Source organism: Myotis lucifugus, unplaced genomic scaffold, assembly GCF_000147115.1.
Source record: "Myotis lucifugus unplaced genomic scaffold, Myoluc2.0 scaffold_114, whole genome shotgun sequence".
Classification (NCBI taxonomy): domain Eukaryota; kingdom Metazoa; phylum Chordata; class Mammalia; order Chiroptera; family Vespertilionidae; genus Myotis; species Myotis lucifugus.
Window position 1 is genome coordinate 2,677,268 of NW_005871162.1, and position 26,728 is coordinate 2,703,995.

At 36.8% G+C, this 26,728-nt stretch overlaps 1 protein-coding gene across 1 annotated transcript in view; it reads right to left on the bottom strand.

Moving 5' to 3' along the window:
• Window positions 1-26,728, bottom strand: part of RIMS2 (regulating synaptic membrane exocytosis 2) — a 234,954-nt gene that overhangs the window by 32,225 nt on the left and 176,001 nt on the right. The window contains exon 21 of the mRNA XM_023757794.1: window positions 16,054-16,295. Within this exon, the coding sequence (XP_023613562.1) occupies window positions 16,054-16,295 (242 nt within the window). The remainder of the gene's footprint in view (window positions 1-16,053; window positions 16,296-26,728) is intronic.

The window sequence follows — 26,728 nt, forward strand, 5'->3', positions numbered from 1 at the left end:
AGCAGAACGACGGAACCACCCGGTCAGTTGCTATGACACACAGTGACCAGGGGGCAGACACTCAATTCAGGAGCTGCCCCCAGACCAAGGCCCCAGGCCAGCCAAGGCGGGTACCAGTGGGGGCCCCCCCAATTGCCCCACCGGTTGCCCCACAGATTGGCCCTGATTGCCGATCAGGCCTAGGGACCCTACCCGTGCACAAATTTTGTGCACCGGGCCTCTAGTGAATAATAAAATGACTAAATATTATGACTTATAGCACAGTATGTTCTACATGTATGAGCATCTAAATGGAAAACAGTATTTAAAGGGAGTTAACATGTAACAGAGACCTCTTTTATGTGCAAATACCCTTGGATAGAGGAACACAGGCATTTCCTGGTAGAGTGGAAGGAAACTAACAGTTCCTGAGCCAACTCTATGCTAATGTGTTCAACACATTATTTAATATAATCCACATATGTCATTGTAAGGTAGAGAGTATTGCATTTTATGGGTAGAAAACCGAGGCTCGGGGAAGTTGAATAACTTGCTCAAGTTCCAAAAATAAAGTAAGTGACCAATCAGGATACAAACCCAAGCCTGTCTGTTCCCAAACTTCAGGCTCTTTGTATTCTACCTGACTAGGGTAGAAATTGTATTTTTAGCTCTATCAACAACTTGCCCTGTGACCTTCGAGATGATCGCTTTACCTTATTCATTAAACACAAATATAAATAGCTATCCACCTCTCAGGGAGTTCAAAGAATTCATGAATGTTACAAAACAGAGCACACAGCACTACCTTACACTCAATAAATATTTGCTGAATTTGGAATTTTGTTGAACATCTGAATTGGCTGACTCCCATGAGAAAGGAGAGAAGAGTATATGGAGCCCTGAGAGGGAAAACGGAAAAAACAAACAAACCATGAAATGTAGTTGGGGGCATAAATATAGACAAAGTAGGTGAAGAGCAATAGAAGATGTTGGGCTTCTAGAAAAATTAACATGAATGTTGTGTTGATGCTTTTCAAAGGATTTTTGTTTGCTTTTGTTAGCAACAGAGCCTTTCTTCAGAAATCTTATTTCAGATAGAGCTATTCTTTGTCTTGCTTCGGGGTTTCCATGGTGTCCCCTGAAGAACTTTCATGGAACCCCTCAAGCCATGGTCTGAAGTTTCCTGTTTTTATATATTCCTCCTTCCTTAACACCCAGTCTATATACTATTTATACTTAAAGAAGGGTGGGTGTTCTCTTTCTCCTGATAACAGTACAGAGATCTACTCTGTATTTCCCTATTGATGGTTATGATGCTCAAAGATGGCGGTGACTTTAGGCATTTTTTTTTAAAGTATTTGTTGATTTAGAAAGGGAGGAAGGAAGGAAAGGAGGGAGGGGGGGAGAGAGAGAAAGAGAAAGATCAATGTGAGAGAGAAACATCCATCGACTGCCTCCCACACTCACCCTGACTGGGGAGGAAGTCTGCAACCTGGGCGTATGCTCTGACTGGGAATTGAACCAGTGACTTTCGGTGCACGTGCAACCAACTGAGCCACACTGGTCAGGTCTAGGGCTAGTTTGATGCAGGCGTTAATCCATGGGGTCAGGAATCAGTGTCTCTCCATTTTTGATACTGCACTTTCTGTGCAGACTCCATTCTCAAGGTTCTTTATACTCGAGGCAAAGATGGCCACCAGCAGTCTCAGGCTTATATCATCCTTAGAACCTACACTCTCAGGAGAGTGAAGCTTGGTGAATAGCACAAATCTCCTGAGAGGATTTGATAGGCTCATCATCAATCATGTGCTCATCCTGATCCAACTACTATGATCAGAGCAGTGCCCAACCTAGCATCAGGAGAAGGCCAATTCCAGCAGAACACAAGGATTGGAAAGAATGGGTGTGAAGGGTGATGCTCCAAAGTCAAACTGAGCACAGGAAAACATGTTCACTCTAGTGATCAGAGAATTGAGCAATGGTGAGCAAGCCCAAGACAGGGAGATTTGCAAATCAGGCTGACTGAAGTGGTTATATTTTTAAAAAGGTACCAGTGGAATTCAGGAGCAAAAGAAAGAAAGAGAAAAGATGAAAGAAATGTCCCATTAGTAGTGTGCACTTGCACTTTCACAAGGAGGAGAAAAGACTTACTTGGTCTCTGAAGGAAAGGCGAATAGATTGTGAGGCCATCCACAGGGCTACTGGTCATCAGGATAAGATGAAAAGCAGTCAACAAGTGCCTGCACGAGGATTTGGTGTGGGAACTCAGATTACAAAGTCACTGGGGAAGACTTCAAGAGACATTTTTGCAGTGATTAAGTTGCCAAGGGTGAAAGAGCAGAGAGAACAAGACTCAAGCCTTAGGAATAGACCAATGTTGTATTTATTTTGGACACAGTATCTAGAGAAAAAACAACAACCTAGAGCTGTTGGCTGGACACAAATAGCACCAAGTCAACCAAAGATAAAGATCACTTCCACGGTAGTATGCACAGTGGTTAGAAGCTCAGGTTCTGGAATCAAATAGATCTAGAGTTAAATACAGAATTCTCTCAGTGGTGTGATTGATTTGATTTGATTTGAATGATTTGATTGACATCGATGTTTCTCTCTGTCTCTCCCCCTCTCTTCCACTCTCTCTAAAAACCAATAGAAAAAGTAAAAAATATTCTCAGGTGAGGATTAAAAAAAAACACAAAAAACAAATCAGAAAACCAATGTTGCCAAAATTCATACCCTAAAACACGCCATTTGGAATTGAATAACTAAGTCTTGACCATTGTGTATGTAGAGTTAAATACTGAATCTGAGATGGCCTTTAACTTATGGATTAGCTCTCTTAATTTAGGACATAATTATCAAATCTAGGAGGGCACTGGTAATGACTAATTTTTTGCTTAACTGAGCACATTTTGTTTTGGATCCCTGTTCTTTAGAAGCTTATCGTTTTCAACTGTATACCCTAATGATCAGTTGTGAAATGTATAATTCATTTTTAAAATCCAAAGAGTACATACACATTGCTTACTCATGAAAAATACAATGAGAACAATTATGGTGTATTTTTTTTGGTGGGGGAAAGTGATGAAATTATATCTAAAGCCTGGGCTTGCTGAAAGTGTTGATTTTCTGCATTCTTTATTTTTTTAAAAAGCTTTAATTAAATCTGGGTACATCCATGTGTTTAGTAAAAGTATTTCACTAGGAGAAAAAAAAGTTCAGAACTAGAAAATAATTAGAATTTACTTACTTATAACTCTTTGAATATACAGCTGTGGAAAATGTACAGCATGCTGGCTGTTACTGATTATTTAGGGTCTGACAAGCTGTGAAATATGTAACAGTTTGGATTTTTTTCAACAGATATTTATTGCAAACCTGGTATGTCCCAGGCAATGTTTCAGATTGGAGATAGAGGAGTGTACATAATCAACTAGATTTAATAAAATTGACTAAATTTGATTTAATTGGATCACCTTGATTTTCTTGGGTCACTTTGATTTCATTGGACCACTTTGATCTAATTGGCTCACTCTGATTTAATTGTATCACGATAAAAATGTGTTTGTTTTTTTATAAACCTTTCTGTATCATTTCAATGCCTAGTAGTAAGAACTTCTGACAAAGAAGTACGTGTGATGTTGGAAGGTATTCTCTGTGAAGAGAAGCGTTTTGTATTAAGCCTGGTAAATTTTACCAAAGTAAAGGCTTAATGAGCCTGGCTGGTCTTACTTCTACAAAATCCCACGATTCCTAAACAATAAATAATATACTTAAAATACGATTATATTTACTTCCTTAATTATTGACAAAATCATTTACAATCATTCAATAAAAACATCTTCAGCCAAACAAAGGGATGTCATGCCTCCAAAGAAAACTTTAAGAACTACTCAACATGCTGCTTTTAATGTTAAAAGCAAGAGATTTAGTTTGCAAGTAGGTACACATCTAAATAAAAATAGTGACATTTCTATGCTAGATGTGAGCATGGTGACAGAATAAAAGGCTCCAGCTTTGAAATGGTTCGGTTTCACCTACACATTTATTTTCTAGCCTCTTTGAACTCTGCATTGACATTTCACCAACAGCAGGAAGCTATTGAGCTGTCGCATCGCGAGGTTCCTTGAGATTTATTCTTAAACACACTACAGAGTGTCATTATTACATTGCTCATACTATAAGCACTGAATAGAAATTCTCACAGTGAAGATGACAAAGTGCCTACATGAGCTCTTTTGGAATTTACAAGAACATATATTTTCCACACTTTCATGTCTGCAAAAAGTTTGCCTCGTTAAGCCTGTGAAGGAAAAGGTAAGAATAATACAATGACTTTTGTACAGATCACCTTTTCTCCAAAGGCGACCCTCTGATTTCCTCTGAGAAAGAGTATTAAAATCCTATAACTTGAGACTTGAGACGAGTATTATGGTTTTGTTCCATTGCTCAGTCTGCCAACGCTATTTCTTCCCACCCTTTTCTTTTCCCCGTGGAAATAGGTTCTTTCTTTTATTTTCCTTCAAGATATTTTTCCCCCTTTGAATAATATCCCTTCCCAAACTTTGGGAACACCAGCAGAATGCTGGAATCCTGCTGGGCTTTCTTGGATTCGGACTTGAACCTGGAATAGGGAAAAGGCCGAGGAGATGGAATATCAAATACTCTCTAGTACGGGTAAGGAAAATAGTCTGGCCTCACGTGGAGAACCCTTCTGCACTGCATATCAGCAAACCATGAGTAAGTAAGGCCTAAAAGAACAAAAAGATGAAGGCAGTGGAAGGCATTAAGGCCACAGGAGCCCTTGGAGTTCTGAGAATGGAATAACATTGGTAGTCAGCCCTATAGACAAAGGGAATTACTGATTCTCCCCTACTTTTTCCTCACCCACTACTCCCTACCCTGGCAATGCTACAAGTCAGACACCTGTAAATAGAAACAGACTCATAGATACAGAGAACAGACTGATGGTTGCCAGTGGGGAAGGGGCTTGGGGGACTGGGTGAAAAAGATGAAGGGGTTAAGCAGTACAAATTGGTAGTTATAATACTGTTAATAACTATGTATGGTGCCAGGTGGGTACTGGAAGTCACTTTGTAAATATATGATTGTCCAGCCGTTATGCTGTACACTTAAAACTAATACAAAAATAATATTGAATGTAAACTGTAATTAAAAACTAAAAAAAAAAGAAAAAAAGTGGTAGAAATAATTATAACTAAGAAGATATTTAGTGAGGAAGAAAACAAAAGACTTAAACTTTTAGATGTTGACTATCTCAAGTTTAAATGACAAATCTCTTTAATTTCTACTTATATTTCCATAGCCAAAGGCACTTTTTTAGTATAAGGCTTACTATTTGCATTAGTGAATTTTGCCAGGACTCTGGGCTACAGATAACACGGATCTGGGCAAATCTAGAATGACTGGCTTTTGGCCCTTTGGAAACAACACCTATGTATTATTTAGTCATGCGGAATCGCTCTTCATTCTAATCAGAAAAGAAATGAAGACAAAATGACAGCTTTGAAAGGTTACAGAGATCGGGGATAATTAAAAATATATACGCAACCCACTATTACCAGGAAGGAAAACCATATAAGTTTTAATAAACTAATTTTGTTTACTATGAAATGTAATTAATTACTGGCTTAAGCAAGATTTTATGTTTTATTTTCAGGGGTTATTGAGTTGTAATTAGGTTCCTGGCATGACATGTAAATGTAACTAAAGAAATTTGAACACATTTTCATTTATCCATACACATAAAAAGATATAAACAAGGCAATTATATGTCACACAAACCAGGATTCACACTTAAAATATTTTACAACTCACCTGTCAGAACATATGTAGCTAGTACTATTAGTATACACAAAAATAACAGCAGTAAAACAAAAAACTCCCACAGACCATGAATTTTCTGTTTATTTCTTCTCTGCCATATACTTTTGCTAGCATCTGACTTCTTATCAAGATATGTGTATGTGAACATATATGTTAAGAGAGTTCCTAAACACAGTACCTTTCAAAGGAGGTAGATGAGTCTCAGTTAATTTTATTACTTCCACAAATCAATCTTTGATGAACTAAAGATTTATAGAAATATATCACATTATTTAAATTTTTACTGAATCTTTTAGGATTAGCTAAAATAAAATAAAAAGTCATTCAATAGCAACTACTAATAACCACTATACATTGATTTATTTGGAAACACTGACCAACACAGAGATTGAAAGAGAAATCAGAGACTTGAGACTACAGTCAGTGAGTTTTCATCATCTTTCATGCTACTCAATAAAAGTACTGTTTCAGAGGTCATGAGGCAGGTAAAAGAGTTATAATAAACTAGAGGCCCGATGCACGAAATTCGTGCAAGGTGCTCAGCCCTCACAGCCCCAGCTGCCTCAGCCGGCCCTTCACAGCCTCGGCCAGCCCTGGCAGCCCCAGCTTCATCTGGAAGGTCATCCAGAAGGATGTCTGGATGCTACTCAATAAAAGTACTGTTTCAGAGGTCATGAGGCAGGTAAAAGAGTTATAATAAATGGTGTTCTCTCTCTATCAGTTCTTAATCTAGGATTATACAAAGTTAAGTGTAGATACTTTTAATAACTTAAGCCTGGCTGGTGTGGCTCAGTTGGTTGAGTATCATCCCGTGCACCAAAGGGTCTTGGTTTGATCCCCAGTCAGGGCACATGTTGGGGTTGTGGGCTCAATGCCCACTAGGGGGTGGGTGTGCAGAAGGCAGCCCATGGATATTTCTCTCTCACACTGATGTTTCTCTCTCTTCCTCTCCCCCATCTCTCTAAAAAAAATCAATTAAAATATACATAAAAAAGAAATAATAGTTTGTAGAAAAGATAAAGTGTTTGCACTCGAGAAGTGTATTTGCCATAGGTATCACTTATATTAAAGCAATTCATCTCTGGCTAGATCACTGCACCTTTATCGCCCCCAACTCCTTTTCTCTATCATTGCATCTCTCCTCTTCCTACCACACCTCCCCCCTCACTAATGCCCACCCAGCGAGTTCTGAATGGTGTCTTCATGATTCAGTTACAGAATGGATCAGAGATACTTAAAACAGTGAGGAAGAACATTTTGGTTCTCAGTCAACCCACTTAATGAAAAATCCAACTACAGAGATGCAACTAGATATCAATGAGATATACAACTGAATAGTCAGAGAAAAACATTTTGTCTACTTCTTCTAACTCTACGTTTTCTTAAAAGCACATGCTACAATTTACATTCGAAGATGTTTAGGTATTTTCCAAAGTATTCCAAAACATATTCACTCTAAGATATGCTTCCTAGACCAAAATTACTTGGTCAAATGAGTCATGGAGACATTACATATTGTATCTTTCTTTTGAAAAGTCACAAAGCACATAAACATAACAAACGACTTTATAAAGTCTTGTAATTTATAAAACCTACATATTAAAACTGTTTAACCCACATTTTCTATACTCATTTGTCCACAAAACATCAGTTTTCTGTTTATTATCTGTTGGCATCTGAAGATCTATAGGATACACTTTGGGAAATGTTACTTAAGATGAAAAAAAATTCATTTTTATGATGACTGATAGTGTCTATTTTTTAACCAGAAACACATTTAAATGAGAAAAGTTAGAATGCAACAGGCATAGAAGCCCTTAATAAATATTGCTTTTGATTACTTTGTCCTTGTTCCTGTCACTTTGTTAATTCATTTTAAAAATTTACTTCTTCATGCTTTTGAAAATATTGATAGCTGGAAATAGATCTTAGATTGGCCAAAGACCCAATGTCATATAAATACATCAAATAGTACCATGACCTTAAAAAGCAATGAATCATAGATTAAAGTTTTTGCTTCAAAGAACTACAGAGGATACAGTACAAGTGAAAACAATTTTACTTTCTCATTTGACAACATGACTTATATAATGCCTATTTTGGGTTGGGAAAGGAAAAAAATATATATCACTGCTTCTCCTCCATCCCTTTAAAAAAAAAAGCAGAGAGGCATACTGATCCATTTTCTAAAGTAGCAGAGAATAAGTGAAACATCATTTCAGAATATATCTTAAATCACTTATCCAATTAATCATGATGGATCTGAGCTGAGGCACCTTGAAAGTACCTTGCAGGAGGAGAGAAAATTATTTTCAGAAGATCTGAGTTGTATTTAGAAAATCTAAAGTGAAAAATAAGTAGAATTCATGAGAAAAAAGCATTAGAATTAATCACTAAGGTGGCCTCATACAAGATTTAAAGCACTGTTTAAATCAATAATTTTAATAAATAGTAAAAACGACTTAGGAAATGTATTAGAAAAAAGATGGTATTTCCAATGGTAATACATGTTACAAAATATCTAGGGATAGGTGTTTTGTTTTGTTTTAGATTGTGTCATTATTTATTACAAATAAATGGTGGTTTCACATCTGTCAAAAACGGGCCCTGTTTTTACACGTGTTCAGGTTCTGAATGTACAGGAAAGGGTCTTATGCTTAGTTTGTCCAAGCTCACACGCACATCACTAAGGACTTTAAAATGAGAATGGTCTCCTTTTGAACCAATTTGTTTAGAGTCAGATTAGTAACAGAGTATGAAGCTAATGAAATACAGTGATAGAAATTAGCAAGTGCGACATAGCCACAAGGTATTTAATGAAAATTACAAAGTGTTACTGAAGGACATAGAAAGCCTACTCAATGGAGACAGCCCATAAGTCTGAATAGAATGAATTAATAGTATAAAGATGCCAATTCTCCTCAAATTAGTCTAAATTTTAATGCAGTTTTAATTGTACAGTTTTCCAAGAAAAGAAAATATGAGTGTAGCCAAGAGAATTTTGAAGATGAATAAGATATGGATAGTCTTGACCTATGAGTTAGTAAAACAATAAAACAAAATTAATATTTAAAACATTATGGTATTGTTTCAGCTTCTCAATTTAGTAGATCAGAACAGAAAATCCAAGAACAAAAATAAAAACTGAAATATACAAAATATGGGATTTTATATAAATAAAGTTTGGGTTATTCAGTGAATTACCTAGTTCTAACTATCTACTTGGAAAAAATAAATTTAGATTTCTACTTCTCACCATCTTCAAAAGAAATTCCAGGTGCATAAAAACCTCATACACATGTCAAAATGAAATATAAAATTTTATAGTACAAGAGAGGGGAAGGTTTTACCAAATATGGCCAAAACCAGGAAAATGGGCATAGACAGAACAAGTATTACACAGGAAAAATGAAATTAAAATAATGAATTAAAATAATGAATAAATCAGTAAGTGGTGGAAATATTCTTAACCTTACCAATAATCAAAGAATGTATTCAGTGTTGAGTACTAAATAAAGTGAAAGTGAAAATTTGTACTAGACTGGCAAAGATGAAAAGAAATGAACACTAATATGGCCAAGAATGGGTAAAAATAGGCTCTTTTAGAATTTCTTGGAGAGGATATAAATGGCTCAGTACTTTTAGAGGGTTATTTGCAAATATTTTTCTAAATTAAAAATGAGCATGCCCTGCCTGACTGGCTTGGCTCAGTGGATAGAGCGTCCGCCTGCAGACTGAGGGGTCCCGGGTTCGATTCCGGTCAAGGACATGTACCTTGGTTGCGGGCACATTCCCAGTGGGGAGTGTGCAGGAGGCAGCTGATCGATGTTTCTCTCTCATTGATGTTTCTAGCTCTCTATCCCTCTCCTTTCCTCTCTATAAGAAATCAATAAAATATATTTTTTAAAAAATGAGCATGCCTTTTCAGCTATTCTACGTGCAGAAACTATTCTACAGATAAGTCATATATACACTTAGATGGGGAAGGAGGAGGGGTAGAGAGATTGGAAGCTTGAGGACTTGACCGCCACTGCTGGCGTTGGAATGATCCTAGAAGCTGAGAATGATCCCCAGCAAAGAAATGGGGACTGCCCTTCAGTCCCACACATGCGTGGAATGGAATTCTGCCAGCAACCAGAAGAAGCCCGGAAGAGGAGTCATCACTAGAGCCACCAGAAAGGGACACAGTCCTGCCGACACTTTGCTTTTGGCCGTGTGAGACTCTAAGCGGAGAATCAGCTGAGCCACACTGCGTCTGGGCTTCTACCTACAGAAAGTGTGCGATCATAAATTTGGTTGTTTTGAGCCTCTACATTTGTAGTAACTTGTTGCAGCAGCAATAGAAAGTATAATCCCTCAGACTCTGGCCCATCCTCTGGTAGACACCATCATCATTAGGGTTTCTATCTGCAGCTCTCATATCTTCCCGGAAGCCTAGAATCAAGCAAGGCCCCAAGAGAAATGCATTATGGACACACTATTGCTAAATACCACTGTGTCTCGGTCTGTCACTGCCTTATATCTACACATCCAGGGTGTGATTCTTTGCCTGTGTAACTAATTTGAGGAGATCATCTTTAAGCATTTAAGTTTATTTTACCTTTAGAGTCATTTATGTTAGAAAAATTTCTCAGTAGCACTTCATCTTAGTTGATATGTAAAAGCTAGAAAATGACCATATATTTGTGAGATCTTATTAAGCAGAGAATCAGCTTAGTTCTGAAAAAGTAAATACATTACAGATAAAGTATATAGATTTGCTATCCTAATGTACTCCCTACAAAAATAGCAACTATATACAATATAGTTATAAATTTAAAATAAATTTTCCCAGTACAAAGGCAGCATGATCGCATTTTAAAACAACGAACTAGGCTTTTTCTTTGCTTCTTTATTACTCAAGAAATCCACTGAACATTTTTGCTTCGGTTTCACACTCATGAAATGTATTACCACCTGTCTTATTCCACTGGTGAGAAAAGCAATTCAAGTTTTTTTTAAAAAAATGTTATCTCCTTTAGATGCAAATGAAATATAGTATATTATTGATCATAGTTATAGTGAATTATACTTAAACATATTGTTGACTAATTTATAGGACCATATTTCAATATAAATTCACTGGTTGAATTTTTTGCATTTCTTCCGTATGTGAAATAACCATACTGCCTGTAATAAGTAAATATTTATAAAGGTTGCTAACGATAAAATAGGAGTAATATATAAAACCAGGTGCTGTTTCTGCCGTTCAGATAGCAATTCTAAAGTATATATAACTTCTAAACAGTAGTTAGAAAGCCTGGTGGAAGTCATATGACGGTCATTCAATTATTTCTGCTTAATATTTTTCCTTAATATGAAAATTATCATATAATGTTTATATATTTTTTTCTTTTCTTCATTATGGAAAGGCTTGCTTTGTGTCTCCATAGCTATAGAGATACTGTTACTATGGAAAGTGCCTATAATTTCACAGCAAGGAGAGAATAAATAAACCCATAATTTAAAGCACCAAATTAAAGCCTGGGAGAACGAAATCATGCCCGTTATGATTGACAGCCAGGCGAGGACTAGTGAGCAGGAACAGACTGGCAGGTACAACAGTAATGGTGATAGTGATGGTGACAGCAGGCGGGCAAGGCTCCAATCCATTCAGAGAAGTCTTCTGCATTGCTCCTGACTCACAGCTTATTACAACCAGAAGAGAAATGCTTAGGGAATCTGCCAATTCCTTTAGTTCTTAGGATGAGTTCAGAATGGAGAACAGGAAAACAAGCCAGCATAGGAGAGCTAGAGAGGCAAGGTCATCTACACTAATAAAAGAGAAATATGTAAATTGGTCGTCACTCTGCTATACCCACCAGCCAATCAGGATGGTATGCAAATCAACCCAACAAAGATGGCGGGTTAATTTGCATACACAGGCGCGGAGCAAAGACTGAAGATGACTGAAGACTGAAGAGGCTTGGCTTCTCCGCTGCGGCCGGACCAAAGGCCTGGGTCCCGGGTGCCGGAAGAAAACCGGGGCCGACAGCCAGGGGAAGGAAGGCCTATTGCGCGAATCTTCGTGCAACGGGCCTCTAGTGAGTCAATAATAGCTAAGAAGCCACAAGTAAGGGAGCACATGTTGCCAGTGCAATGCAAGATAGCACAGACACAAGCAAGTTAGAATAGCGTATAAAACATGAGGCCAAGGACTCTTGAGACTGATACAATTCCTGCCTCAGATGGAACTGTAGATAGAACAACACAGGAGAGAGAGAGGGAGGGAGAGAGGGAGGGAGACAGAGACTTGCCACCCTGAGAAGCTGGACTGGTTTGGGAACAGATTTTACCGTCCTGGGATAAAGAGGAGTGTGCAGGTGTGCACAGGTATGCAGCTGGGCTCCGTTCTTTGTCTCTTGGAGTGAAAGAAGAGACTGGCCACCCCTAGAAACCATGCCTCAGTCTACAGGAATCACTGGGGCTGCCCAGTGATGCTTCAGATGCTGGCATTTCTTTAACCTTTACAGAAATAATGTCTGTAAGGTGCGAACGCTTCCTATGAGCAATGCTGCTGCACTTTTCTCTAGTTGTGGTTTCTCCTGGTATCTCTACTCGTTGAAACCCATCTTTGTAAATAACAAGTTTCAATAGGTTTTGGGGGATTCCATTTCTGAAAATGTGAACAGAAAAGTCTCTGTGTTTGTTACTGCAGCTTAAAGGTTACTGAAGATTCATTATGCTAAAACAATGATATCTTAGCAGGTAACACATCTTTGGTAGCTCTTCAAAGGTGTACTTGGGTATGGAAAAGAAAGGAGATTACATAATCACGATGGGTTTGATTTGTAGAGTTTCTGTATAATTTGTATAATTTTTAATAGTCCATAGTACCTACACAACAACCTTTATTAGAAACACAGTTAATCATATTGATTGAATATTTAAAATTTTAATACTTTTTAAAAATCAAAGTGTTCAGTGTTGCTTTGACAGTCCACTTAAAAGTTTAAGCATAGAATTTAAATGCCATGGAATTTTACCTGAGTTTAGTATGTGGTTTTCTGCGATTATTTCCTTGTCTTTACATCTTCCTATGTTTTCTTCTACTTCTGCATTACATGTTGCCTCGCCATCAATGTCCTCATCAGAATTTCCCCACCTCATGTTATACTTCTCTCTTAGCTCTTGTCCCACTCTCATTTTCTAAGCGATCCTGAAGCTTCAAGTGAAAAGCAATAAATTCCTCACATACCAGAACAAACACAGAAATAAAACCCCCACCTTTTTGGACTAAAAGCTACAGAAATTACATTCTTGTGTCAGTGCCAAACTTTTATGCCTAAGAAAAGTATCTGAGACCCACTTTCCCATTATTTCAACGTCAAGCATACATCTAGGTTAAACTAGAATCTATTGCCACTCTCCCTCACAGTATATACCTCGTATACAAATTCAGGTCCTATACAGTTGAATTTAAATGCCATTTCAAAAGGTCATTTGACTTTCAATTGTTTTTAACAGAAACACACACACACACACACACACACACACACACACATACACACACACACACGCACACTGACAACACAGGGTAACTATTTGTGGACTGTATAAATAACGATAGAGATTGTCAAACAAACCAAATGCAAAGACAGAAAGGCACCTTACACCACACCACGTGCAATGTTTTATCCCATTCAACATTTGTTAAAACCCTCTTGGGTGCAAAGTATCCAACCAGAGAGAGGGTGGATGAAACATGAGCCAGACCAGGTTAGCATCTTCTATGCTACGCTTTCCAGTCACCTGGTACTTCTCCATCAAGGCAAGCTTTGTAATTGCAACTAATTATTACCTTATTTGTTCAGGCCTGTCTCTCCTTCCCACTGGCACATTCTTAGCAAATGAGGAGGATCCCAGTTAATACGCAGCCTGGTGTCGGCCACGGAGTAGAAATCCAATCAATATTGACTGAGTAACAGTATGATGTTACGTTGTCAAACACACCGAATAAGGTAGTGAATAAGAGTGTCAGTTAATACACACACAACTTCCTCTAACAGTCAAAAGTTAGAAGAATTTGTCCACTTAGAGCAGCATCAGAGAGGAAAGATGAATGCTGCCTTCGTGTTTTTCACTCTACAAAGACTTCGGGACCAAACAGCTTTCAAAGCCCAAGGGGACAATGAGCCAACACTCCTACGTTTCCATCTGTTGGAGGAATGAGCTAGCGCTACTCCGGGTAGAATTTTATACTGTTCGGCTAGGGCTTTATTAAATTTCCAGCAAATACCTGCTACTGCCTCTTTGGAAGCCTTCCTAGTAGGTAACTGGAATAGGATTCAACTGAATAAAAGGCAAACAGTAGCTCCATATACCTATTCAGAGTGCATGGAAATTTCATTTAAAATGGCCTTTGCCATTCTAGCCGGTGTGTTTAAGTGGTTAGAGCGTCGGCCCTTGTACCGAAGGGTCTCAGGTTCAATTCCTAGCCAAGGGCACACACCTCAGTTGCACGTTGGTTCCCTGGACCATGGTTGGGGTGCATTTGGGAGGCAACCAGTTGATGTGTCTTTCTTCCATTAATGCTTCTCTCTGTCTCTCTGTCTGTCTCCCACTTTCTCTCTTAAAAAAAATCAATGGAAAAAATATTCTCAGGTATTAACAACAACAACAACGAAAAACAAGCCTTTATCTTAAAATTGCATTTCTGTTTATATGCCGATGCTCAAAAACCTTAAAGCATTTATTTTAATAAAATTAAAAGACTTCTTCTGAATGTCCTACAATTAAACTCAGTATGAAATCAATTATTTAAATACCACATATTCTCTTGTAGTCTTATTATTGTCTGTTTTAGGTTCGTAACTTTTTTAAATTAATAAACCTTATTTTTAGAGCAGTTTTTGATTTATAGATGTTTATAAATTTTAAAGAGCAAAGTGCAATAAATTAAGTTCTACCAGAGAAATATATTAAAAATTTCAAAGGCTAACATTTATCGTATTAGCACAACACAGTTAAAACAGTTAATTATATATAAATATTAGCAATTAAAAATCACTTAAATATGATCTTTATGTTCATAAATCAAATTTCTATTTCTGTACTAAAATGCAAAATAACATTTTGAAACACCAAATGAAAAATTCTTGTAACAATCATATTAAATATAGTGAGTTACAACCAGGTTATAAGGAATACCATCAAATAACTATTTCAATATAATATCATTACATAAGGCTCCAATTCCAAAGTCGCCATTATAGTTTGTAAAATCAAGATCAGCCGGGTCCAGGGAATTATGTATCTTTAAATTTTTTTGTGTGTTGCACATTTTTGTCTTGACTTTTGTGTATAAGAACATTAGTATTCAAACATAAATGAGATTTAATCCATCTGCCTATAATTTATTTGCTGTAAAAGAAACACCACATTATATGCTTTTGTCTGTTAGTTAAGTAGAAGATACACTATTATTTCCATGATACCAGGGAGTTAATGTTTAATTATCAACACCCATTTGAGAAAAAGACATTGCTTTGACTCACAGATTTCTTAATTGCTAACAGAGGCTTTTCTGAGTAGGAGCACTGTATCTAATTTATTTTGGTGGATGTGACTTAGCGACTGGATTTCAAACTGGCAAAGCTTTGACTATCTTCACTGTCAGCAGAAAATTCCTCCATCCCTGCTGCTGGAGAATGGTGTTGCTTGAAGTTTTAACAGGGAAAGAAACTGCAGTGAGGCAATTGATACCACTGGTAACTGCTGCTCACAACTGAAAAAGAAGTTAGGCTGTCAGCAATAAAAATCTATTACTCGCACAGAACATGAGGTGCCGTCTTCATCACCGTGTCTTGCTGGGCATGAAAATGAACTGGGCTGGTTCCAACTTGAGAAAAGCTACAGAAAAGCAAAGAGCCCACAGGCCAGGGCACCTTTACAAAGGATCAGCAATCGGCAATCAGGGGGACCGCGGCTCAACCCCTCCCTGAGGAAGAAAGACGTTAGACCCATTGCAAGAACAGTGGCCACGGTTGGAGTTAGAGCAGGTTCCTCCCTGAAAAAACAAAACCATTGCTCCATTTTCAGAAGAGCTGACTAGTTTAAAGTGCCCCTTTCCCTCTGGAACAGGTCACGGTCCACATGTTACTGCAATAAAACGAGTAAGAGAAAAAGAATATATGTACTTTACTGACAACTCGGAGATGACGTCAAAAGTAACAGAAAAATGCCTACCCGTCTGGCTGAGCTGAGAAGCGCTGCGACTTTTCCGGGAGAGGCCAACAATAGCTACCATTTTGGCCCCGATGCTAGAGCGCCGCTTGTGGCCGCCGGGGCCCAGGGCGCCCACCGCCGTGTCCGACTGGCTGCCCTCGCTCTTCTCCAGCGAGCACATGTCGCCGCTGATGCTGGTGCTCTTGGTCATGTTCTTCCCCGAGGCGCCCACTTGTCGGCTTTGCATTTTGGAGGTAAAGACACTGTAGGCCGGTGGATCGTTAAGAGTGAAGACGAGAGTCAAAGGGAAAAGACAGAAAAGGTGTTTTAGAGGAAACATCTGAGATCGAATGGAAGTCCATCATTGATGGGGCATATTTTGAGGATTACAGTTTTTCAAATACCAGGGTCATGAATGGGCCTTCCTACTCAGGGTGAACCTTAACACGACTATGGAAAACGGACTTATCGTTTCACTTCTGGTGTCAAAGAAGACACCAGTTTGCATGGCCAGAGGAAGAAAAAAATTCATGAAAAATCAGTGAGCTGTCCTGCAAGTGAAAATAAGCTCTGAGGCAGGTGTGTAGCCTTAGGAGGACGTTTCCAAAGCATTCCTCCCCTATTGATTCCCTACTGCCTTCAAAAAGAAATTCGATGGAGTGGGAACATTTTACAAAAAATAGCAAAAATTACAGCATCCATTGCTCAGAGTGGCCTTTTAAAACAAGTTTTTTCACTTTATGAAAAAACCTAATGAAGTTTATCTAGCAATAGTGAAATCTTCTAACAGGGATTGATGTTTTCATTAGCTTTGAATTAAACATAATTTATTTCACTTCATATAGTTTCATATTTATTGACATAAGTCAATATTAAAAAAGATTTTCCTCTTGCATTCATTTGGCAACGAAAAATCATTATCGGTTTTCTAGAAGGTGGTCAGAAAGCAATCAGTGAGTCCAGGAGGCATGCGAGCTGACTGCTGATCTGCGGGACTGACTCCGTGGATGGAAGTAATCAGAGAGAGGACCTGGATTTTCTCATAATCACTGCCTGGGGTAGGAGGCAGAGTAAGAAGTTAAAGAATGTGGAAGTAGGCTATCCATCTAGCCCCATAAGCCTGGAAGAATGTGAAGGAAGCAGCCTGAATGGCAGAAATAGGAAGACTCGCCGAAACTGGTTTGGCTCAGTGGATAGAGCGTCGGCCTGCGGACTGAAGGGTCCCAGGTTCGATTCCAGTCAAGGGCATGTGCCTGGGTTGCGGGCACATCCCCAGTGGGAGATGTGCAGGAGGCAGCTGATCGATGTTTCTAACTCTCTATCTCTCTCCCTTCCTCTCTGTAAAAAATCAATAAAATATATTTTTTAAAAAAAAGAAATAGGAAGACTCATTTATGTATCACCAATTTTTGGCTTAGTATGAGAAAGTGATAGTTTCTGCTTTACTTTGATTCTGATCAATCTGAGCATATAACACATAATTACAGAAACAAAATAAAAAATAGAAAACATTAGAAAAAATGTATACATCATTTAAAGGATGAAAATAAGAAAACTGACCCACTGAGGTGAGCTCTTATCTCTATTCAATTTCTTGGTCTTAGTAAACAAAATATTTTTTTTCTCTAGCCTAGAGTAAAATCTGCTAAAAGGATAGGACAACTTGTTAATTTTATTAATGTATGTACTTTTTCTCCAAATATTTAAGAGGGGAAAGGCTCAATATGAAATTTTAAAAAAATACAGTAAAGTATATTATTTTAACCACCACATTAGTTTCAACAAGAAATGAGGCATAAAGAGAAAGAGAGAAGCAAAGAGAACAGTGTATATGCTTCTATAAACCTCAAATTTATCATTTTTAAGCTTGCTTGATTTTGCTATTCTTTAATAAGCAACAAAAACAAAACATTTTAGAGGCATATAAACATGGGCTTGAATCCCAACTTCGCTTTTTCTGAAAGAGTTAATTGCTCTACTCTGAGCCTCCGCTTCCTCTAATGTATAAAATTAGAATTTTCCTTCCTTATTTTCAATAATAGAGATAATATGTCTGAAGTAAAAATTCAATGAATAGAAATTACAATAATTATTATTAAGGATATGGGCACTAGATAAAATAAGGTCAAACATGTATTATATGCAGTAAATACATAACAGCATCAGTAGAAATAATACTTGCAATTATAAAGTGAAACATTTTGAGGTTAAAATGTGTGAAACTGTTTTCATGCAGCCAGCATTATCTAAGGGAGAGTAGACTACACTAGGAGTCATGAATTCCGGTTTGTTCGTTGGCTTTAGTGACTGATCTTGGGGGAGCTTTTTCCCTTTCTGGAGTTTGTTTTAACAAGTAAGAAAATGTAAGCAAGCATTAAGCAGAAAGCCGGACATATGAGCTCCAAAAACTATTCTCTTCCTCTTTCTCAATATCACCATCATCACCATCATCAACCATTAAGCATCTATTAAACATCTTGAACTGGAATATCTATAAGGTCCCCTTTAACTAGTGGATGCTTTGCTCCTCTAGATATCTCTTGTTCCAGGGACTCTGAGCAAATAAACGCCGAATGCAACGTAAGATTTTCATAGTATGCTGTCATCAGAAAAGGCATGGCATGGCATAGAAAAAGCAGTTTTTGGTTGAGCAAAGGCTTTGAAAATAATAACAAAGGCCCACAGAGTCACAGTAACCTAGTGTTCCTGTTATGTAAGAATTTGTGCCCCAAACATATTTTCTAAAAACCCCACCTACTTTATCTATCAGGGAAGTCAAAGATATACTCACAAAATATGGCTTACTGGGCCTTCTGATTTCTGCTTTTTAATTTTCATGGTTGGATATAAAGGGCATAAAAAACTTGGCCAAAATCAAACGGGACACAATAAAATACTAAATGGAAATGATAAATCAGCATGTAGGTTAATATTTTAATTAGCATTTGGTTTTAAAGAAGTACACTTCTCTTCAACCTAGCAACTTGGATAATGCATTATCTACCAGAAAGGGTTATTAGACTTTTTGTTAAGATGGATCTACTTTTCATCTCCTTAAAACTTCGAGATCACCAGGGATGCGTTTATAAGTAGTTGTGCTGGAATGCTGTTCTGAGAGAGGGAGGCTGATGTGAGGGTATCACTATTGGCTTATTTTACTGTCCTCAGTGGACGTCACCTAAACCTAAAGCAAACAAACTATCAACCATACATTTTAAAGTTTTCGGGCTCTTGATTTATAGAATACTTGTAAAGACTCTGCAAACACGGGTGTCATTTGGAATGCTCATTGTGCTTAATGAAGCCACGACCCATTACATCACCAATTACTTTAAAAGACAGAATTTGAAAGGGTCTCGTAATATAATAAATTTCCAATGTTGCTGGTGGTCTCAGTGATAGATTTCTGAGGGGCAATTTGGCAAATACATAAAAAACCTTAAAAAAATAAGCCGACCTTTTAACCTATCGATTCTATTTTTAGGATTGGTCCTAAAGAAAATCTTAGCAATGTGTACAGATTTAGCAAGAATGATTATTTACTGAGAATGGATTACAACAGCAAAATAAACACACACGGGAAAACCCCATAAACGTCCAACTATAGAGGGTGTCTGAATAAGTTATGTTCATCAATAAAATAGAATGTACCTTTGAAAATGCTGTTGTAAATAAATATTTATTGACTTAAAATATGTTCCTGACATGGAGAAAGGGAGAGAGGAAGCAGACATTTGAACTTAGTTTTGGCTGGGACACATACTAAATGAGGAATTACCCTAACGCTTGAGGACACAGACAAATTCAACTGCCAGAGGCTCTTCAGTGGCACACACAGAGAAACAAAGAAATTCATATAAAAAAAGAAAGAAACATATCTTGCTAAATTAGGTAGTTCGGGAAACCTGCGTAAGAATATGAATATGAACAGGGAATATGAAGAAAAATAACTTGTCTGTTGAGGAAGTTTTATATTCTTAGGGGGGGAAAGTACAAATGCAAAAAGATCTGGATGGAGACACTGGGAACAGTGTCCTAAAGGTAGTTTTAATTTTCTCTGGTTGGTAATGATGCTTTTAAAAAATGTCCTTTTTAAAAATTTTGTTTCCCCCCAAATGAATATAAAAGGTATTGGCAATAAGAAAAAAATTAAAAGAAATAAACAAATGAAACAAATAAAAAGAGCAATCAAAGACCAACACTCCTTTTCCTTTGACGTAGGTAAAATCATTCAACACACACAGTTCATACCATAGACCAAAGGTGTAGCACGGCTTTCAAGCTAATCCAATTTCCTGCACAATAATATTGGGTGTTGATATAGGCTACACCGTTTCAGAAAAAGACACAGAGTTTCTACATTTCTACGTTCTGTCTTATGCACATTTTCTAATTTTTGCTTTATAAAAAAATGAAAAATGATCTACTTAGTATTCTAAAAGTAAAATATATAAAATTGCCAATGCAAGTGATCTATTTTATCACATCCTTATCATTATTGAAAGTTGTATCCTGAAAGATTTTTTTTATAATTCCTTTAAAAAATATATATTTTTATTGATTTCAGAGTGGAAAGGACTGGGAGAGGTAGAAACATGAATGATGAGAGAAAATCATGGATCAGCTGCCCCTTGCACACCCTCTACTGGGGATGTACCCTGAGTGGAATTGAACCCTGACCTCCTGGTTCATAGGTTGACGTCCAACCAATTGATAGCTATCTCAGCTGGGCTATCCTGAAAGATTTTTTTTTTTATTAAAAAGCAAACCTACTTTGTCAATCATTAGGCAAAAGGTAATGAAAGGTGAGTAAAATATTTGTAAATATTTCCCCAAAGACTTAAATAGCATATCAGGGGTTATAGAAGTATGTGATTAAATTAAATGAAGGTTACAGGCCACAGGGCTAAAAGTGTTAATTAATAGATTTGAATGAACAGATCCAAGTGTTTGGCTGTTAAGATAAATAGGAAAGACAAATTCTGAGCTTGTGAGTAGCACTGTAAACAAAATATATAGTCACGTCCAAACAAGAATTTCATTATATTCTTGTTTGAGAGCTGGAAGGTGGTTAGAAGAGAATTCACCCAAGGAATTAGAGACTGAGGTGATTCAGAATTTTGTGATTAGAGATACTTGGGGCCTAGCAACCCATACAGTGCAGTATGAGAACTGCAGCACAGGAACAGAGAAGACACGTAAGGATGGAAAGGAGACAGATAACTTTAGAGTAGAATCATTTATATCTTGGGCTAGGAAGTGGTGCTAGAGAGGGCTTGTAGGGCTCAAAAGTTAGGTGATAGTCATAATGGCAGAGTAGGAAAAACCCAATGAGATTGGCCAAGCTCCCAAACATTATAGAACCTTGAAAGGCTTAATTCCTTTTTCCTTCCCTCTGCTGTGTTCCTGGAGGCAGGTGCCAGGAGCTAACTGAATACCTCTCACTACAACTCATACGTGCTTGCACCAGTTGCCAGTCATTGGGTGGATGTCTGGACTAAAAAGTGCCATTTCTTTACTTCTTTGCTGTGTGTGTGTGTGTGTGTGTGTGTGTGTAATCCAGCTACTGTCTAAAGTCCCCCAATTAAAATTTTTATCTATATTAAAAATCCTAATTAGGATTGAATAACCTTTATTCCACTTACTCAAATGATGATCTACAATTTTAAGCTAGTAAGGTAGTGATAATTTATTCAGCCAATGTTTACGGAACACCTACATAGATGGGATACAAAACTGTGGGTAGTACCAAACCCTATATATACATGCTCACCTTTTCACATAAAGGAGCACTTTACCACTTCCCTTTATCTAAATTGTCAGCATCACTAACTTTTGCTCTGTGGGGCCATGATTAAGTAAAATAAGGTTACTTGAATACAAGACTTCCAGGCCATGACAGCCAATCTGATTAAGGAGATGGCTACTAAGTGAGTAATAGAAGGGCAGGTAGCAATATACGAGGTGGACATGCTGGACAAAAGGGTGGCTCCTGTTCTGGGCAGGACAGAGCAGGAAGACACAAAGTTCCATCATGCTACTCACAATGACACAGAATTTAAAACATATGAATTGTTTATTTCTGAAAATTTCCATTTAATATTTTCAGACCGAGGCTGACTACAGGGAACAAACAGTGACAGTGAAACCGTGGATAAGGAGGCTAAGCAGTGGGGCGGCAGGGGGCGGGGGGGAGAGAAGAGCAGGCGGGTGGCTCCTATAATTTTTCTAGTTTTCAAATTCTCTTAGGCTTAGGGCACAGTCCCCCACAGAAAAAAATTTATATTTGATTCTTTGGTATATAAGCAGCTCAACAATTTTATATGATCTATTCAAGGCAACAAAATCTGAAAATTTTACCAAGAGGTAAAACCTAAATTTAGGTTCTAAGTAAGTCAGACATGGGTTTCTATCCTATTTCTATCACTTAAGAGTTCATGACCTTGATAATATTTCTTTACCTGTTCTGAGCATTGGTTTTCTCATATATTTATTATGTACCTTTCTACTTGAATGTAAGCTTCATGGGGCAAGAACATTGCTTCTTTTGTTCACTGTGAAATCCCAGGTTTTAAAATAATGCCTGCCACATGGTAAGTGTACAGTAAGGTTGAATAAATGAGTTAATTAATCTAACAAAATAATAACTCTCACAAGGTTGTGATGAGGATTAAATGAAAAAAAAGACACATGTAAATACAACATTTAGCATATGCTAAATGTTAGATCTAATTATTATATATGTTTACAATTACATGGGGACTTTGAGGCTTTAGTAAAAATAAACACTTAAACTTGTTAGATTTATTCGAAGCAGCTATTTTACATAAGCAGAGAAGTCAGTGGCCTCAAAGAAATGGTCCTTCAGACTTCATATAAGTGAATAATTAAGATACCTTTGATCATTTCAAACTTGAAAAGATGTATTTCAATGAAAATATTTTTAAGATGATCTTGTTATACATATGACTAATAATGAATGCATAAACCAGTAAATTAAACAGACATCTATTATCTATAGATACTGTAGTAAGTACTGAAAAAAAGTTATACACTTTTGGCACTAAACGAAATGCTACACACAATTCGGGCAAATAAACTTACTCTTCTGTTTTGTTGGTAAATACTGAGTTAAATGGGAAGTTCTCTTTATTTTACAGATCATCCTCCTGAAAACACTCCCAAACTTAGACTTTCCTATAAGCCCCTTTCTGCCTGGAAAGAATGCCAGTTTAAGTGCTGTATTATTGCTTTAGCCAAATGTTATTAAGACTGGATAAAAATGCTCACTGAGGTTAGAGACATAATGATAGCCAATGACGAGGTCATCAAGAAGGAGTGGACACTTAACCTGGACACACTGTGGCAAAAGTGTTCACATGACACATTACAGTAATATTTTCTCAAGTTTGTGCTGAAAACTAACAGCAATAATAGTCAAGGCTATTATTACTTCCATTACAATTAGCCACTTTCTGAAACTAATATACTTTCATTTTCAAACGAACCTATTCTTCATAATGAAATAATAAAGATGAACAGAGAGTAAGCAATTTGTAAATATCATGTTTCAAACAGACTTCTCATAGCATATTTATAGGCTACTTCTGTTTTTATGGATATTTATCTCTTATAAGCTCTTTTCCTTTAATAAACACAACCTGCCACTTCTCGTAAACTCACGTTTGAATGACTAAATAATGAATTAAATGTACAAATGCAAATATAAAACAAGGTATTTTTCTTCACCTCGACATGTCTTATAGTATTCAACTATAAGCCCATCATAAACATGTGTTAAAATTATGTTTTATATTGCACTAAATCTTACCTAATAGACAAAGATGCAAATTGACCGTACCTTCACTACACTAACCAGCCAATCAGAGCGATATGCAAATTAACCACCAACAAAGATGGCGGTTAAATTGCATACATAGGCTCCAAGCAGTGGAGCGAAGCCTGACAGCCCCGGGGCCGGCGGAGCAGCGAAAGCCTCATGGCCGTGGGGCCAGCTCCAGCTGGAGCCCGGCCAGAGCGAAGGCCTGGGTGCTGGGTGCCGGAGGAAAACCGGTGCCAGCAGCCAGGGGAAAGGAAGGCCTATTGCACGAATCTCGTTGTGCAACAGGCCTCTAGTATTTTTATAATAAAATTTTGATAAGAAATATTAAAAACAATGTTGCTAATTGATAGTAAATGAAGATCCTAAATTTTTAATTTAAAAATGTACATTTAAAGTGTAACATTTATTATATTCTAGACAATTAAATCCTTGTATTTTAAATCCTTACGTTCCAAAATAAAAATCATAAACCCTCAGAACTTTATGAATGATTATGCTATAGATTATTATACAATGAAACTATCAAATTGCCCAAGAATTATCATTAGTCATTTAAAGTCTAATATATATAAATAAACACAAGTATCCCATATATATGTATATATATATATATTATAAATAGTCACATATAAAAATTTAATGGAAAAATGATGAGTTTGAAAGATAGAATTACCAACCAGATTGTTGTGTTAAAAAAGACCAGAACTTTGAACAAATTTGATAGTCTACTTGCTTTAAAATAAAACGAAACTGCTAGGTTTCTTTCTTCTTTCCAACAAATCTGTATCTTTCCTAACCAAGATTTCTCAAATCATACTTCTCTCAAGAGAAATAGACAAAGAACTTGACTCGGAGTATTTTACTCTGTAGAATTATAATTTATGAAGTGTCTAGATCTGCCATGTCCAATACTGTAGGCACGAGCAACATATGGCTGATGAACAGTTGAAATGCTCCTCATCCAAACTGAGATGCACTGTAAGTACAATGTACACACTGGTTTAGAAGCCTTGGTATACCCCTCCAAGAATAAATATTTCATTAATCTTTCTATATACATTACTATTTGAAATGAGAATATTTTGGAGATATTGAGTAACATAAAAAGTATATTAAGTTACTCTCACTTGTTGATTTTTAATTTTTTTAATGTACCTATTAAAAACTTATATATGTGGCTCATATTTTTTTTATTGGACAATGCTGCCTTAGATAACTGGTTTTAAATGGCATAGATAGATTACAGCAAAAATATTTGAAATAAAATGTTTTTTCCTATGTAAATTATATTTCCCTTTGATGTTAATTATGAAATTAGTGTTGTTCTGTGAATAAAATGGACTAATGCAAAACCTTACAAAGGCAATCAAATGATGACATTGACAAACATTAAGCTTAAATGAAAAATAAAAACTATAGTACAGTTAACATTCAAAACAAAATAAGTTCATTTAAAGTGAAAATATAAAGCAATAAAATAATATTAGCAAATAAATATTATAAAGACAAGGTAGTCACATGTTCTAAAATGAACAATTAATTTTTCTATTTTAATACTTATTTGGAGATATGGATTTCCACTTTGTTGAGGGCAATGACTCCTAATCTTGAACAAAGAATATTTATGATTTGTATATCTAGTAGGAAAAATAATTATCTACTGGGAAGTCAACTGAATTTAACCAGGAGACTCACATTCATGATTTAGCTGCACTACTTACGCTGTAATTGAGTAATTGTTCCTCAGTTACACCATGACATGAAATGGAGATAATATACCCCAACTTTATTCAGAGAGTTGCTAAAAGGCTTTCTACTCCTTTATTTCTAGCTCATTTAATCAGGTATCCTTATCCTTCAGTATTATAACTTTGATTCCCACACTTTTTCTCAAATTTTCAGCTCCTTTATCTTACATGTAACTTAGATTTTACAGCCCATCATTTCAATCACTCCTTTGCACACACTCTCAACATTTTAGCACCCCTCTTCGTACACATCCAACTGGCAGAACCCTCTGGTGACTCCTATTATGTGCTTCTTCTATGCCTACATCTCAACGTTTGAACATTGTTGAAAAAAATATCAGTAGGACACACTGATTCCACTATAATTCCCTGTCATTGGCCTTAAAGTTACTCTACACATGCACTTCCCACTCTCCCCACAATAACCACCCGACTCCTTCTTCATGCTACCCAAACCTCACCTTTTGCTTTCCTCTTGGGAGGATAACTTTTCTTTTTATTTCATGGGAAAAATGGAAGCTATCGGAAGAAATGTCCTCATCTTAAAAAGAAGATATAAACACCATATTTGTATCAATGTACACACACACACATACACACACACACAAACACCCCCCCAATAATCTCTAAATCTAAGTTAGCTGACTAAGCTTTTTTCCTAACTCCAGATTGTCTACCCAATAACCTTCTCAAAATAACCACTCAGATGTCACACAGGATTAGGATTTCACAAGTTTGATATGTCCCAAACAAAACTTAATTTTTTAATCAAATATATTCCTTTTAAGACTAACTCCCTGTTTCAGTAGAGTATAACTTTTCACCAAGTTGCTTAATTTGGAAATCCAAGAGGCGCCCTCGACTTCTCCTTTTCCTTTATTCCCACACTCAATCTATCATTACAGCCTCCAGATTCTAACCCTAAAATATATTTATATCCTCCCATGTCTCCCACCCGGATGTTTACCACTCAAGTCCATGTTACTCTTGTCTACTTTACTGCAATACATCCTCATTGCCCCTGTTCTGTGTTCCATATAATAGCAGCCAGAGTCGTTTTTCTTAAAACATAAATTGGATTATGTCTCCCAACTTCTAAAACTCT